Below are 12,822 nucleotides of genomic sequence, written 5' to 3'. Positions count from 1 at the left end.
GAGTGTCAACTGTTGATCATCATGAATACTGAGTAGAACAGAGTCCATAAGGTGCACATTATAGGAAATTCATAGCCATAAATCTAAAAATATAAAAAGGGAAAAGTAAGAAAAATGTAATAAAACAGAAGCTAAAAACTGAGGCACAGACAACGGATCGGAGAAAGTCAACACTGAGGGAGAGCACCAACAACCAAAGAAGGACCAATCACAGGAATGATGAAAAATTCAGATTCTCATTAAGGCCGCGCGGTACCAGGGTATCCAGGATGCCGATCCATCTGGCCTCTTTTTGTGCTAGGCACAATTTATAGTCACCCCCCCGAGAGCCCAGATGCACCACGTCAATTCCGCGCACCATAAGGCTGCGCGGATCGCAGTCATGGGCTAGTTTAAAATGCCGTGGTAAGGTTCTGAGCTCCCGGGGGTCCGACACAAATCTAGCCGCGCTAATATCCCGAACATGCTCCCGTACCCGAATCCTCAATTCCCTTGTAGTAAGACCATGTGTTATTCTTACTTATTCATTGGTGGAGCGCGTGTTCTCTGACTCTTGTCCCTCCTGCGCTTGTGTCTGGCCGCCTGGGATCCCGGGCGCGACCCTGGGGGCGTTTCCTAGGCACGCCCCCGGGCGCGCGCTCTGGTGTTGGTGGCCGTGACGCGTGCGGCCGGGGGGGCGTGGTTCCGAGCACACGCGCCGCTTTACACCAATGAACTACGCCCCTACCAGTCACGTGACTAATCACGTGACTGGCTGTGGGCGTATATATTCAGGTCCTGTTAGGTACACTAAATAGCGCCTCTTGAAAAAGAAGAGCGAAACGCGCGTCGAGGCGCGTCTTCACCTGTTGGCACTCCCTTTGATCCCTCTGGCAGTCTGCGGGCTCTCCGTTGCCCGGTGTCTATCATCTGGGTGAGTTATTGTCCTCACTTCTCTGGCATTTTCTGTGCTTCCAGGCACTTCCTGGGTATATAGCAGTTAGGACTTCGATCTCTGGCAGTCATACTATCCTTACATGGAGTTACTATTCTTTGAATTTCGTGCTCATCATATGACCCCTTTTTTGATTCGTGTCTTATAAGGGTCAATTACTGCTATTATGCATGAATAGTATGCATTACTACCGGGAGTGTTCTTGGACTATATGGCCCTCCTTAGATATGTGCCCTATTAAGGGTTAACCATTATAATTATATGTGGTTACTATATACTGGCATTTGGAGTGTCGTTACATATGTACATTTAATGATGCCCTTTTTACCTGGGACTGCCTTGCAGCTTTACTGCCATGGGTCATGGGGTCTGGCACTGCCTTTTTAGATCCCCTTTGCCCTATTACTTTGTTTTTGCAATATTTTCTACTATTATGTTTATGTATTATTAATAAATATATTTTGTTTTTTGCTACTATACTCGTGTGTCCTCTGGTTTCCCAGAGACAATGTATTGGGGGCACTGTTTATGGTCATTTGGAAGCTCAAAAGATGGCTACCACGATTAGGCTTGGCACTATCTACCCCATTTACAGATTTCACAAATTACTTTGCCCATCACCATTTATCCCTTCTACATGGATCTGGACTTACACAGAGACCCCTAGGCTTGGGCCACGGTGTTACCTGCTGTTCTGTGGAGTGAGATGGGAAGAAGAATAGTCAGGTAGCCGGGTCAGAACCAGGAGGGCAGAGAAAATACAAAATCAGGAGACACAAGAGTAGTCAGTAAACGGGCCGAGGTCACAACAGAAACAAATACACAAGCCGGGAGCTGAGCACAGAGGACTGAACCAGAGGAGAACAAGGCTGTATCTGGCAGCTTCCGGCGATATGCTTCCAGCTTTAGTAGGGTGCGGTGCTCTCCAGTTGGCTGAAGCCGGGAGCAGATTACTCCAGCTGGACAGCACACACACCCATACTGCCAGACTGGATGGTACTACAGGTACCAGCAACCCTAATCTTAGTGGCTGGACAGAGCCTGCGCCGCCCAGAGCTTCTGGTTCTGACGTCTCTTCTATCACCAGCGCCACCTGCAGAATGAATAAGGCGGCTCCTGGTGACAGAAGCAGACGTCACACAAGTCGAAGCAGGAGGAGAAGTAGACGTCCCAGACGAGATGGGACACACCTTTTGCAGAAGCCCTAATATAACAAAATGGTAGAAGACCAGATCAGTAGAAATCCCCATAAAGTGACTCCATTTTGGAAATTATAACCCTCAGTGAATTAATCTATAGGAGTAGTGACTATTTTGACTCCACAGTCACTTTCCAGAAATTAGCACGCAGTGGATGTTGGAGAGTGAAAATTGCAAATATGCTATTTTATTACCCAACACATAGTGCCCAGATTGTGCTCCAGGAGACACACACCGTAAATTAAGTGGGTTCTTCTCACTATAGTAATGCCAAATACATGGATGCTGAATGTGGTTTCGGCGCACTGCAAGGCACAGAAGTGAGGGGGAGATCTGACTTTGGGAGAGCGGATATTGCTGGATTGGTTTATGGAAGCCATGTTGCTTTTCAAGAGCCTTTGAGCCACTAATAATGTGGAAACCTCTGTTATTCCATTGACAGATGATGGACCTGAGTGGGGGCTTGTTTTTTGTGAGATAAGTAGAAGTTTTTATTGGTATTATTTCACCTACATAACATCATTTGGTGTCTTTTTATTCCATATTTGGGAGGCAGAATGAACAAACAATTGAACACCACGCTCTACTGCTCCTTTCTATGAGGTTTTCTATCAGACAGTCATTGTCCTGGTGAATAAGTGATTTTTTTTTTATATAACTTGCCTTTTTTATGGACAGTTTAAGTAGAAATGTTCAAAAATATAAAATTCAAGGATTTTTTTATTAAAAAATAATATTCGGTTTTATTCTGGGCAGATGTCTGTACCAGGAGATCAGAGGGACAGCTGACATCTTCAATTTTCAAATCAGATAATTTTCAGATCCAACAGGATACAATTGAAATGAATGACATTTCTCCAGATTTACCATCATCCCTTCACTGCAATGATCTGTCATCTGATCCTTTGAAACAGGTCCTGTCTTCTGATTCATTACCGACTACTAAGGAAAATCAAAGTCACAAAACAAGCATTAAAAAACAAACTGCTCCTCATGCTAAGAAGCTATTTTCACATTCAGAATATAGAAATAGTTTTCCTCCCAAACAGTCTTTTCTTAAACCTCAAAAAATTCACACAGCGAAGAATAGATTTTCTTGTTCAAAGTGTGGGAGGTGTTTTAATCAGAAATCAGATCTTGTTAGGCACCAGAGAACTCACACAGGAGAGAAGCCATTTTCCTGTTCAGAATGTGGGAAACGTTTTACAGAGAAATCATATCTTATCGCACATGAGAGAACTCACACAGGAGAGAAGCCTTTTTCCTGTTCAGAATGTGGGAAATGTTTTACAGTGAAATCAACTCTTAGCAAACATCAGAGAACTCACACAGGGGAGAAGCCATTTTCCTGTTCAGAATGTGGGAAATGTTTTACAGAGAAATCAAATCTTATCAGACATCATAGAACTCACACAGGGGAGAAGCCATTTTCATGTTCAGAATGTGGGAAATCTTTTGCAAAGAAATCAAATGTTATCAAACATCAGAGAACTCACACAGGGGAGAAGCCTTTTTCATGCTCAGATTGTGGAAAATGTTTTGGACGCAAATCATATCTTTATAAACATCAGAGAACTCACACAGGGGAGAAGCCTTTTTCATGCTCAGATTGTGGAAAATGTTTTGGAAACAAATCATATCTTTATAAACATCAGAGAACTCACACAGGGGAGAAGCCTTTTTCATGTCCAGAATGTGGGAAATGTTTTAACCAGAAAGCGCATCTTGATAACCACCGGAGAATCCACACAGGGGAGAATGCCGCAACTACACCCAACTAGTCTCTGTACAGACTAGAACAGCCCTAGCTGCACAACTAAAAACTCCACCACACACCCAACTAACTAATAAGCCGTTGAGGAGTTTCTCATACCTCCTGAGGAACCAGAGGGGAGGCGGCAACACACTGTCAACCAGGGGAAAGGAAAGTATGAAGGAAAATACGAAAACTCTGAGTGAGAAACAAAAACACATTCATATAGGGCAAAGAAGGCAAGCTAAGGAGAACCAAAAATAAAGGGAACAAGTATAATCTCCCAGAAACCTAACATTGTTGGAATAAAAAGGTACTGGGAGGGAAAGCAAACTGACTGGGAGGATACAAGGTCAAGGGGGCCAAGGTCGGACCCCACTTAAACAGGGTCCCCAGGCAGGACCCAGCTCACCCTGCTTCTTCCTTCTCAGGACATTGGCCATGTTCGAATCTGACACAGCGGTTGAATATGACTAATACACTGTGAAGTCTACAGGCCCCACAGACAGGATCAACGAAAAAAAAGTGGGCCAATCACATCCGGCAGAAGGTACGTGATCACGCCCCTGATCACCAAACTGTATGCACAACTCTATACTAAAAGAATCATCTTACTCCTATTATATTTTCTCTCCCCCCCCTCCCCCTCCTCCCTAGCTAAATCCAAAAAGAAGCAAAAAACCCCACTACGCTGAGGTACGATCACCACGTCTGACCAGGTCTTCGCACCAATACCTCCATCAAGGAAAACCGGGATCATATGCCAGTACTGACCCATTTCCATTGAACTACCTACTGGCCTATTCAACTGATATTCATGTATTGAAATCTATGAACTCTATTTTATTTTATTTTATTTATTGAAAATTTACTGTACACACCCGGACCTAGTGTACTTCTTACGGACTATCTTATATCCTATTCTATTCCAATTTTAATAATTGTAACCCAATAAAGGAATTTTAACTAATTACCCCATCTCCCTAATCCATTCCACTATCGCTGGCGCAATTTTAAAAAAACTCTAAATCTACAATACATACATCCATACGGACAGGCATCGGTTCCCTGTCTACAAATTCGCAGCCACCATAGCGCCTTCTTCCTCCCAATCTACATGACCGGGAGGATAGTTTCATCTTTGTGGTGAAACTTATAAAATTCATTCTCACCAACTGTAAATGTAAAACCCGTCCATTTATAATGACCACGGACAAGATAAAGTTTCCCAACTCACATCAGGACCACAAGATCCCAGGTACTTTCAGCTGAATCACAACTAATGTAGTGTACTTAATTATATGTACCAAATGTCCAACTGGGACATGTATGTAGGGGAGACAGGGCAAAAACTTAGAACAAGGATGAATTCTCATCACCACACAATAAAAAAATAAAGAATAGATCTACTTGTGGCCAAACCTTTTTACGGCCACAACTGCTTCTCCCTCTCCCATGATGATAGTTCTGCTTCACGTCACTTGTCTTATCTATTGCATTATTCCTGTGCCCTGTTGTGTATTAATATGTGACTATTCAGATTTTGTGTTATACTATACAAAACCTACAAAAGACAAAAAATATATCACATACCCTACCATCATTATACATAAATGTAATGCAAAGTTGCATATGAAATATAGTGTACTTAGTGAACTATTTTTGATCAAAAAAAGTATACAAGCCGTCCCACCAGCGACAAGATGACCCTAATTGGGACGGTCCTACACTGTCTATATTAAAAACCTTACTGTATATCAAAGTTGAAGTGATGCATATTAAAGGGTAGACAAATAGAACCGGGTCCCAATATCAGACCACCTAAGCCCGTGGTAAGCTACATATATACTGACCAGCGCAACAAGGCGGATGCCACACCCCTAATTTGCACAGAATGCAAACAAGACAAAAAAACAAGCAATGTTCACATTGCTTGTTTTTTTGTTTTGTGTTATACTATGTCTGATAAAGAGACCTGAGTAGTCTCGAAAGCTTGCTGACTAATGGCTAACTGAAAAGATTGTATCAACCACTGAGGACTTTCAGATTTTTATATTTTTCTCCAAACAGCAATTTTAAGATCTCTCCACAGGTGTTCAATGGGATTTAGGTCCGGATTCATTGCTGGTCAGAACTGTCCAGGACTTTGTTTCCATCCATTTTCTGGGTGCTTCTTGAAATATGTTTGGGGTCATTGTCATGCTGGAAGATCCATGACCTAGCAAGCAAACCCAGCTTTCTGACACTAGACACTCTATTGTGCTCCAAAATCCTTTGCTAATCTTCAGATTTCATGATGCCTTGCACACAGTTAAGGTACCTGACCAGAGGCAGCAAAACAACCCCAAAACATTTTTGAAGTTCCACCATATTTGACTGTATGTGTTGTAAATTTATTGATTATGTTGCGCACCTTGGACAGAAGAACATCCGGATCTCTAAAGATGGACTTATAGCCTTGAAATTATTGATATTTTTCAACAATTTTGGTTTTCAAGTCCTCAGACTCATGCAAAGATTGAATCAACTTCTCCCTTTATCTGGTTTTAGTTGTGATTTTCATATTGCCCACACCTGTTACTTGCCACAATTGCATTTGAACAAGCTTCACTTGCTTGAAACAAAGTTGTTTACTCACAATTTTGGCATGGTGTCAACTATTTTGTCCGACCTATTTTGTGTGAAATTATGTTCAATTTGCCTTTTTTTCTCTGTTTTCTTGTGTTGTTCCAATGCATGCAAAGGAAATAAACGTGTATAACAAAACGTGTAATGGCAATAATTTTCTGGGAGAATTACTTAATTTTCTGGAACAATTTCAAGGGAGCCAACACTTTTGACCATGACTTGTTTTTGTTGCCTTTTTAATTTGTTGCAGCATATCATCCTCTTCATGTTCAGCTATATTAGGAGGCTTGTAGCAAAGTCCAATTAGCAGCTTTCCATTATTGCCATTTCCATGTACATTACCCATACAGATTGTACATCAGGGATGTAAAGCTCAAAACATGCAAAGGGCCAAAATGAAAAACCTGGACAAAGTCATGGACCAACCAGTATACAGTATAATGGGCCCCACATAGTCCTCCATACAGTATAATGGGCCCCACATAGTCCTCCATACAGTATGATTGGCCCCGCATAACTTTCCATCCAGTATAATGGGCCCCACATAGCTTTCCATCCAGTATAATGGGCCCCACATAGCTTTCCATCCAGTATAATGGGCCCCACAAAGTCCTCCATGCAGAATAATGGCCTCACATAAGTGTGGTGGTTCTGGTGTCGTGGGTCAAATATAATCAAAAGTTGGACATGTGTGCAGTACATTGTCGAACCTGCCCCCATGTCGTCATTGAGCTTGAGGTCTTAAATTGTTTTTTACGAAAATTCCCACCCCTTTACCTATTTTTCTTTCCTATCCGTTTCAATGTAGTGTAACCCTCTGTGTTTGTCACCCAGTCATGGCTTTCATCCATCCAGGTTTCTGTAATGCCCACCACATCATAATCTGTGGCTGACTTAAGAGTCTCTGATTCATTCATTTTGTTTTCAAGACTTCGTGCATTTGCCTGCAGACATTTAATACTATTAGCACATTTATTACGGCTACTCGGCTCCTTACTTTCCTTGAATGTCTCACTCTCTCTGTCTACTCTACCCTCCCTCTCCCCAGATCCTAGTTTGAAAGCTCCTCCATCCATCTGACCATTTTTTCCCCCAGCACATCTGCATTCTCCCCATTGAGGTGCAGCCTGTCCCTATCGTAAAGCCTGTAGCCGACAGAGAAGTCAGCGCAGTTCTCCATGAACCTAAACCCTTTCTTCCTGACAATTATCTCCTTAAGTTACTGCTGACTTTCTAGTGACGTAGTGGAATCAGCAGTATTTCTGAAGACACCACCTGTACTTCAGCTTCTCTCCTAATTCCCTGTAATCATTTTTAAAGACCTTTCACCTCTCTCTAACTTTGTCATTGGTACCAACGTGTACCATGACTGCTGGGTTTTCCCCAGCCGCACCCAATAATCTGTCTATCTGATCGCATGAAGATCCCCCTGTTAGGGGCACACAAAATGTGTGTGTTCTCGTCTTAGTTGTCTGCCACCAAATTGTATATAGGATCTATACGGTCAGAGAAATCACAAATTAACACTGAGTAGTGTCTCAAATAGGCTTTTTGTAGGAAAAATCAGGAACCTTTCCACACATTACCTCATTGCCTTATCTCAGAATTATGGCTGACATCTGTCGCTAATGAGTCATTATTTTAATATGTAAACAATTAAGTCAAGCTGACTCTCAGTTAAGTCCGTCTTGCACGTAAGGTTCAAAGGCCAATCAGTATAATCACTTATCTTTTATTATTCTGTAATTTCCCTAAAAGTAATAGAGATCATTAGCAAGCTCTTATTATCAGATTAATATGTTAGTCAATAATCATTAGGGAATTTCCATAATTCCATGTTATAGATTCATAGAATGGTAGAGTTGGAAGGGACCTCCTGGGTCATATGGTCCAATCCCCTGCTCAAAGCAGGATTCACTAAATCATCTCAGACAGACATCTGTCCAGCCTCTGTTTGAAGACGTCCATTGAAGGGGAACTCACCACCTCTCGTGGCAGCCTATTCCACTCATTGATCACCCTGTCAAAAAGTTTTTTCTAATATCTAATTTGTGTCTCCTCCCATTCAGTTTCATCCCATTGCTTCTAGTCTTTCCTTGTGCAAATGAGAATAAAGATGATCCTTCTACAATGTGACAGCCCTTGAGGTATTTGTAGAGAGCTATTAAGTCTCCTCTCAGTCTTCTTTTTTGCAAGCTAAACATTCCCAAATCCTGTAACCGTTCCTCATAGGACATGGTTTGCAGACCGATCACCATTCCGGTCGCTCTTCTCTGAACTTGCTCCAGTTTGTCGATGTCTTTTTTAAAATGTGGTGCCCAAAACTGGACACAGTATTCCAAATGAGGTCTGACCAAAGAGGAGTAAAGTGCAATAATGACTTCATGTGATCTAGACTGTATGCTTCTGTTAATACATCCCAGAATTGTATTTGCCTTTTTTGCTGCTGCATCACACTGTTGACTCATGTTCAGTCTATGATCTATTAGTATACCTAAGTCTTTTTCACATGTACTGTTGCTTAGCTCTATTCCTCCCATTTTGTATATGCTTTTTTCATTTTTATTGCCCAGATGTAGTACTTTGCATTTTTCCCTGTTAAAAACCATTCTGTTGGTTGCTGCCCACTGCTCCAGTTTATTTAGGTCTTTTTGAATCCTCTCTCTCTTCTCTAGTATTAGCTATCCCTCCTAGCTTTGTGTCATCAGCAAATTTAATCAGTTTACCCTCAATTCCTTCATCTAAATCATTGATAAAGATGTTGAACAATACAGGTCCCAGGACGGAGCCCTGTGGTACCCCACTTGAGACATTCATCCAGCTGGATGTGAAGCCATTTACAACCACCCTTTGAGTCCGATCACTAAGCCAGTTATGAACCCACCTAACAGTTGCCTTGTCCATTCCATACTTGGTCATTTTTTCAATAAGGATGGTGTGAGATACTTTGTCAAATGCTTTGCTGAAGTCAAGATATACTATATCTACAGCATTTCCCTGATCCACCCAGTCAGTAATTCTGTCATACTATGTTCCACGTAGTATGTGGATCTTTGATCAATATGAGGTTATTGGTACAATGTGGTTCGGGCAGGAGGAGGGAATTTTGTATTGTCTACAATTCTTAATACATACTATTTTCATATAACTTCCATAATCATACATATATTTATCCATAACACCCTAAACTATATTAGGAATTATCTTAAGGACCATAATCTTTCCACTTGAAGAGATAATGCAGACGGTACCTGACCCACCTGGAACCAAGAATTCGCCTTACCTCATCCTCCCGATATCCTTCCAAATCCACCTCAATTATGTCTTGAGGTCCCCTCAAATTTTTTTAAAAGAGAAGAATGGAAATGATTATTGATTTTCCAGGCAATAGGAAGTTGCAACTAAACTGTAACAGGATTTAAAATTTTAATAATTTTATAAGGACCTACAAATTTAGGTGCAAACTTTCTAGATGTGATCTTTAAGCACAGATTTTTTTAGGACAACCACACAAAATCCCCCACCCTAAAGACAGGAGCCTTCCTAAGTCTGCGGTTAGCAACTCTTTTCGCCCAGTCATTATCTACCAAAAGATACATTTCGACCTCCCTCCAGGCCTTAAAGAGGTTGTCCACTACTATTAACAATGCCCCCATGGATTTAAATTGTGCCAACAAGTATTTTTGTAAATACCTTGCTTGTTCTTTATTGCCTGTGAGCGGCGCTATTGCTGGCCGCTCACCAGGCATCACGTGACCCCGGCTGCAGCCGACTCTGACATCCACTGATGTCACGTCAAGTTCCGGCTGCAGTCGGACGCGAGCAAGTGACGCACTCCCCCTTGATTGATGGGCTGTGGTCGGGGTTTCATCACACATCACAGCCCAGCATCCACCACGCGCTTTCCCTCTCTGCTTTAGTTGAGGAAGAGCAATAAAAAACTGAATTTCACTCGGACCAATGTTAATGAATGAGTGACATCTCATTTGCGATTTTTTTTTTTTCTCAGCTGAAATCGGGCTGAGAAAAAATTCACAGCATGCTGCGATTTGCCACGTATCTCGGACGAGACTCGCCAGTGCAAGTCAACGGGTAGGTGAAAAAAATCGCACGCACATCACTTGGACCATGCGAGTGGCGTCCGATTTTCACTCACCCGTCTCTTTAAAAGCCGGCAATTCATCAGCCGCATACAGTTACAATACATCGGTGCCCAACAATTTAGAATAGAAAGAAAAGCTATACACATAGAATAGATAGAAAGGTGTCAGTCATGTATATAATTAGTACAGTGACTGTTGGTTACTGTAGTTATCATTTATTGTTAAATTAAATGATTTCTTAAAAATTGGTGTGGGGTCCCCCGTAATTTTATAGTCTAGCAGAGGTTAAGCAGACAGCTGGGGCAGATGTTTGAAGCCTGGGAAGGGGGTAATACCCACAGAGCTTCCCAGGCTACTAATATCAGCCCCCCAGCTGAATACTTAGCCTTTACAGGCTATTAAAATGGGGCACCCCCCAAATAATGACGTTCGGTCCTCCTCTTTTAACAGCTAGCAAAGGCTATGTAGACAGTTGGGGACTGATATTAATAGCCTAGAAAAGGGCCATAAATAATGGCCCCCTCCGAGGCTAGAAACAGCAGCCCTCAGCCGCCCCAGAAGTGGCACATCCATAGGATGCACCAATTCTGGCACTAAGCCTCCGCTCTGCCCACTGCCCTGTAGCGGTGGCAGTGGGGTAATAGGGTTGGGGTTGATGTCAGCTTATAAGGCCAGCTGACATCAAGCCCAGGTTAGCAATGGAGAGGCGTCTATAAGACGCCCCCATTACTAACCCCATAGTGAAAGTGAAATGTGAAATAACTACAACAACACCATGAATAAAATATTTTATTTGAAATAAACACAGAGACCTTTTATTGTTCTAAATTAAACCCTACTTACCATAATGCCCATTCCAGCTGAAGCCAATGTCCCTGCAATGAAAGTTAAATAATAAAGCAACACTAGCGATCTTAGGCCACGGTCACACTATCAGTATTTGGTCAGTATTCGGTCAGTATTTTTTCTCAGGAGTGGGAGCCAAAACCAGGTGAGGAACAATCAGAGAAAAGGTATAATAGAAACAAGTGCACCAATTCTGCATTTATCCCCCATTCCTGATAAAAAATACTGCCTGAATACTGATAGTGGGACCGGGGCCTTAGAATAAAAAACTGCATTGTATTGACATCAGGGGTATAGATTTGAGTAACTAACTCAAAACCAATGAGGAATAAAAGTGCAGATTTTTGGGGGCACATGATACAATATATACAGTTGAAATCAGAAGTTTACATACACTATATATAAAAAGACACATCTGCATGTTTTTCTCAATATCTGACATGAAATCAGAATAAACCTTTCCCGTTTTAGGTCAGTTAGGATTATTTTTTATATTTGCCAAATGCCAGAATAATGAGAGAGAGAGAATGTTTAAGGCATTTTTATAACTTACTGCAAAGTCAAAAGTTTACATACATTTCATTAGTATTTGGTACCACAGACCTTAAACTGAATGACTTGGGTCAAAGGTTTGGGATATCCTTCCACAAGCTTCTCACAATAGTTGGTTGGAATTTGGGCCCATTCCTCCGGACAAAACTGATGTAACTGATCCAGGTTTGTATGTCGCCTTGCTCGCACCTGCCTTTTCAGCTTTGCCCATAAATTTTCAATAGGATTGATGACCACTCCAAAACATCGACTTTGTTATCCTTAAGCCACTTTGTTACCATTTTGGCAGTATGCTTCGGGTCATTGTCTATTTGGAAGACCCATTTCCACCCAAGCTTTAACTTCTTGGCTGATGTTTTGAGATGTTGCTTCAGTATTGCCACATAATCTTCTTTGTTAATAAAGCCATCTATTTTGTGAAATGCACCAGTCCCTCCTGCAGCAAAACAACCCCACAACATGATGCTGCCCCCCTATGTTTCACAGTTGGGATGGTGTTCTTAGGCTTCTAAGCTTCTCCCTTTTTCCTCCCAACGTAACAATAGTCATTATTAGAGATGAGCGGTGTTCGACTAGAACTGTTCGCCAATCTCAAATTCGAGCTGTTTTGGGCGGTGTTCGAGTTGTTCGACGAACCCGAACGATTTGCAAAAAATTCGGCTGTTCGAGGTTATGTTCGATAACTGTTCGTGCACCAAAAGCGTGTCCTGCATGTCTGGCGCTATTTAGAGCACCAATCATGCAGGGATTGTCTGCCACTCACTGTAATGCCACAGCCATGGTGGTTGTGGCATTACAGTGATTGCC

At 42.0% G+C, this 12,822-nt stretch overlaps 2 protein-coding genes across 2 annotated transcripts in view; both read left to right on the top strand.

Moving 5' to 3' along the window:
- The window catches only part of LOC141207923 (oocyte zinc finger protein XlCOF7.1-like), a 456,010-nt gene that overhangs the window by 145,282 nt on the left and 297,906 nt on the right, over positions 1-12,822 (top strand). The gene's annotated exons all lie outside the window — the stretch shown is intronic.
- The window catches only part of LOC141207902 (uncharacterized), a 999,716-nt gene that overhangs the window by 954,481 nt on the left and 32,413 nt on the right, over positions 1-12,822 (top strand). Inside the window, exon 16 of the mRNA XM_073664463.1 lies at positions 2,890-3,902. Coding sequence (XP_073520564.1) covers positions 2,890-3,902 — 1,013 coding nt within the window. The remainder of the gene's footprint in view (positions 1-2,889; positions 3,903-12,822) is intronic.

Source organism: Phyllobates terribilis, unplaced genomic scaffold, assembly GCF_046119375.1.
Source record: "Phyllobates terribilis strain yellow unplaced genomic scaffold, ASM4611937v1 Scaffold_167__1_contigs__length_4167997, whole genome shotgun sequence".
Classification (NCBI taxonomy): Eukaryota; Metazoa; Chordata; class Amphibia; order Anura; family Dendrobatidae; genus Phyllobates; species Phyllobates terribilis.
Note: the sequence above shows the minus strand (reverse complement) of the source record. Positions and strands in the feature narration are given on the sequence as shown.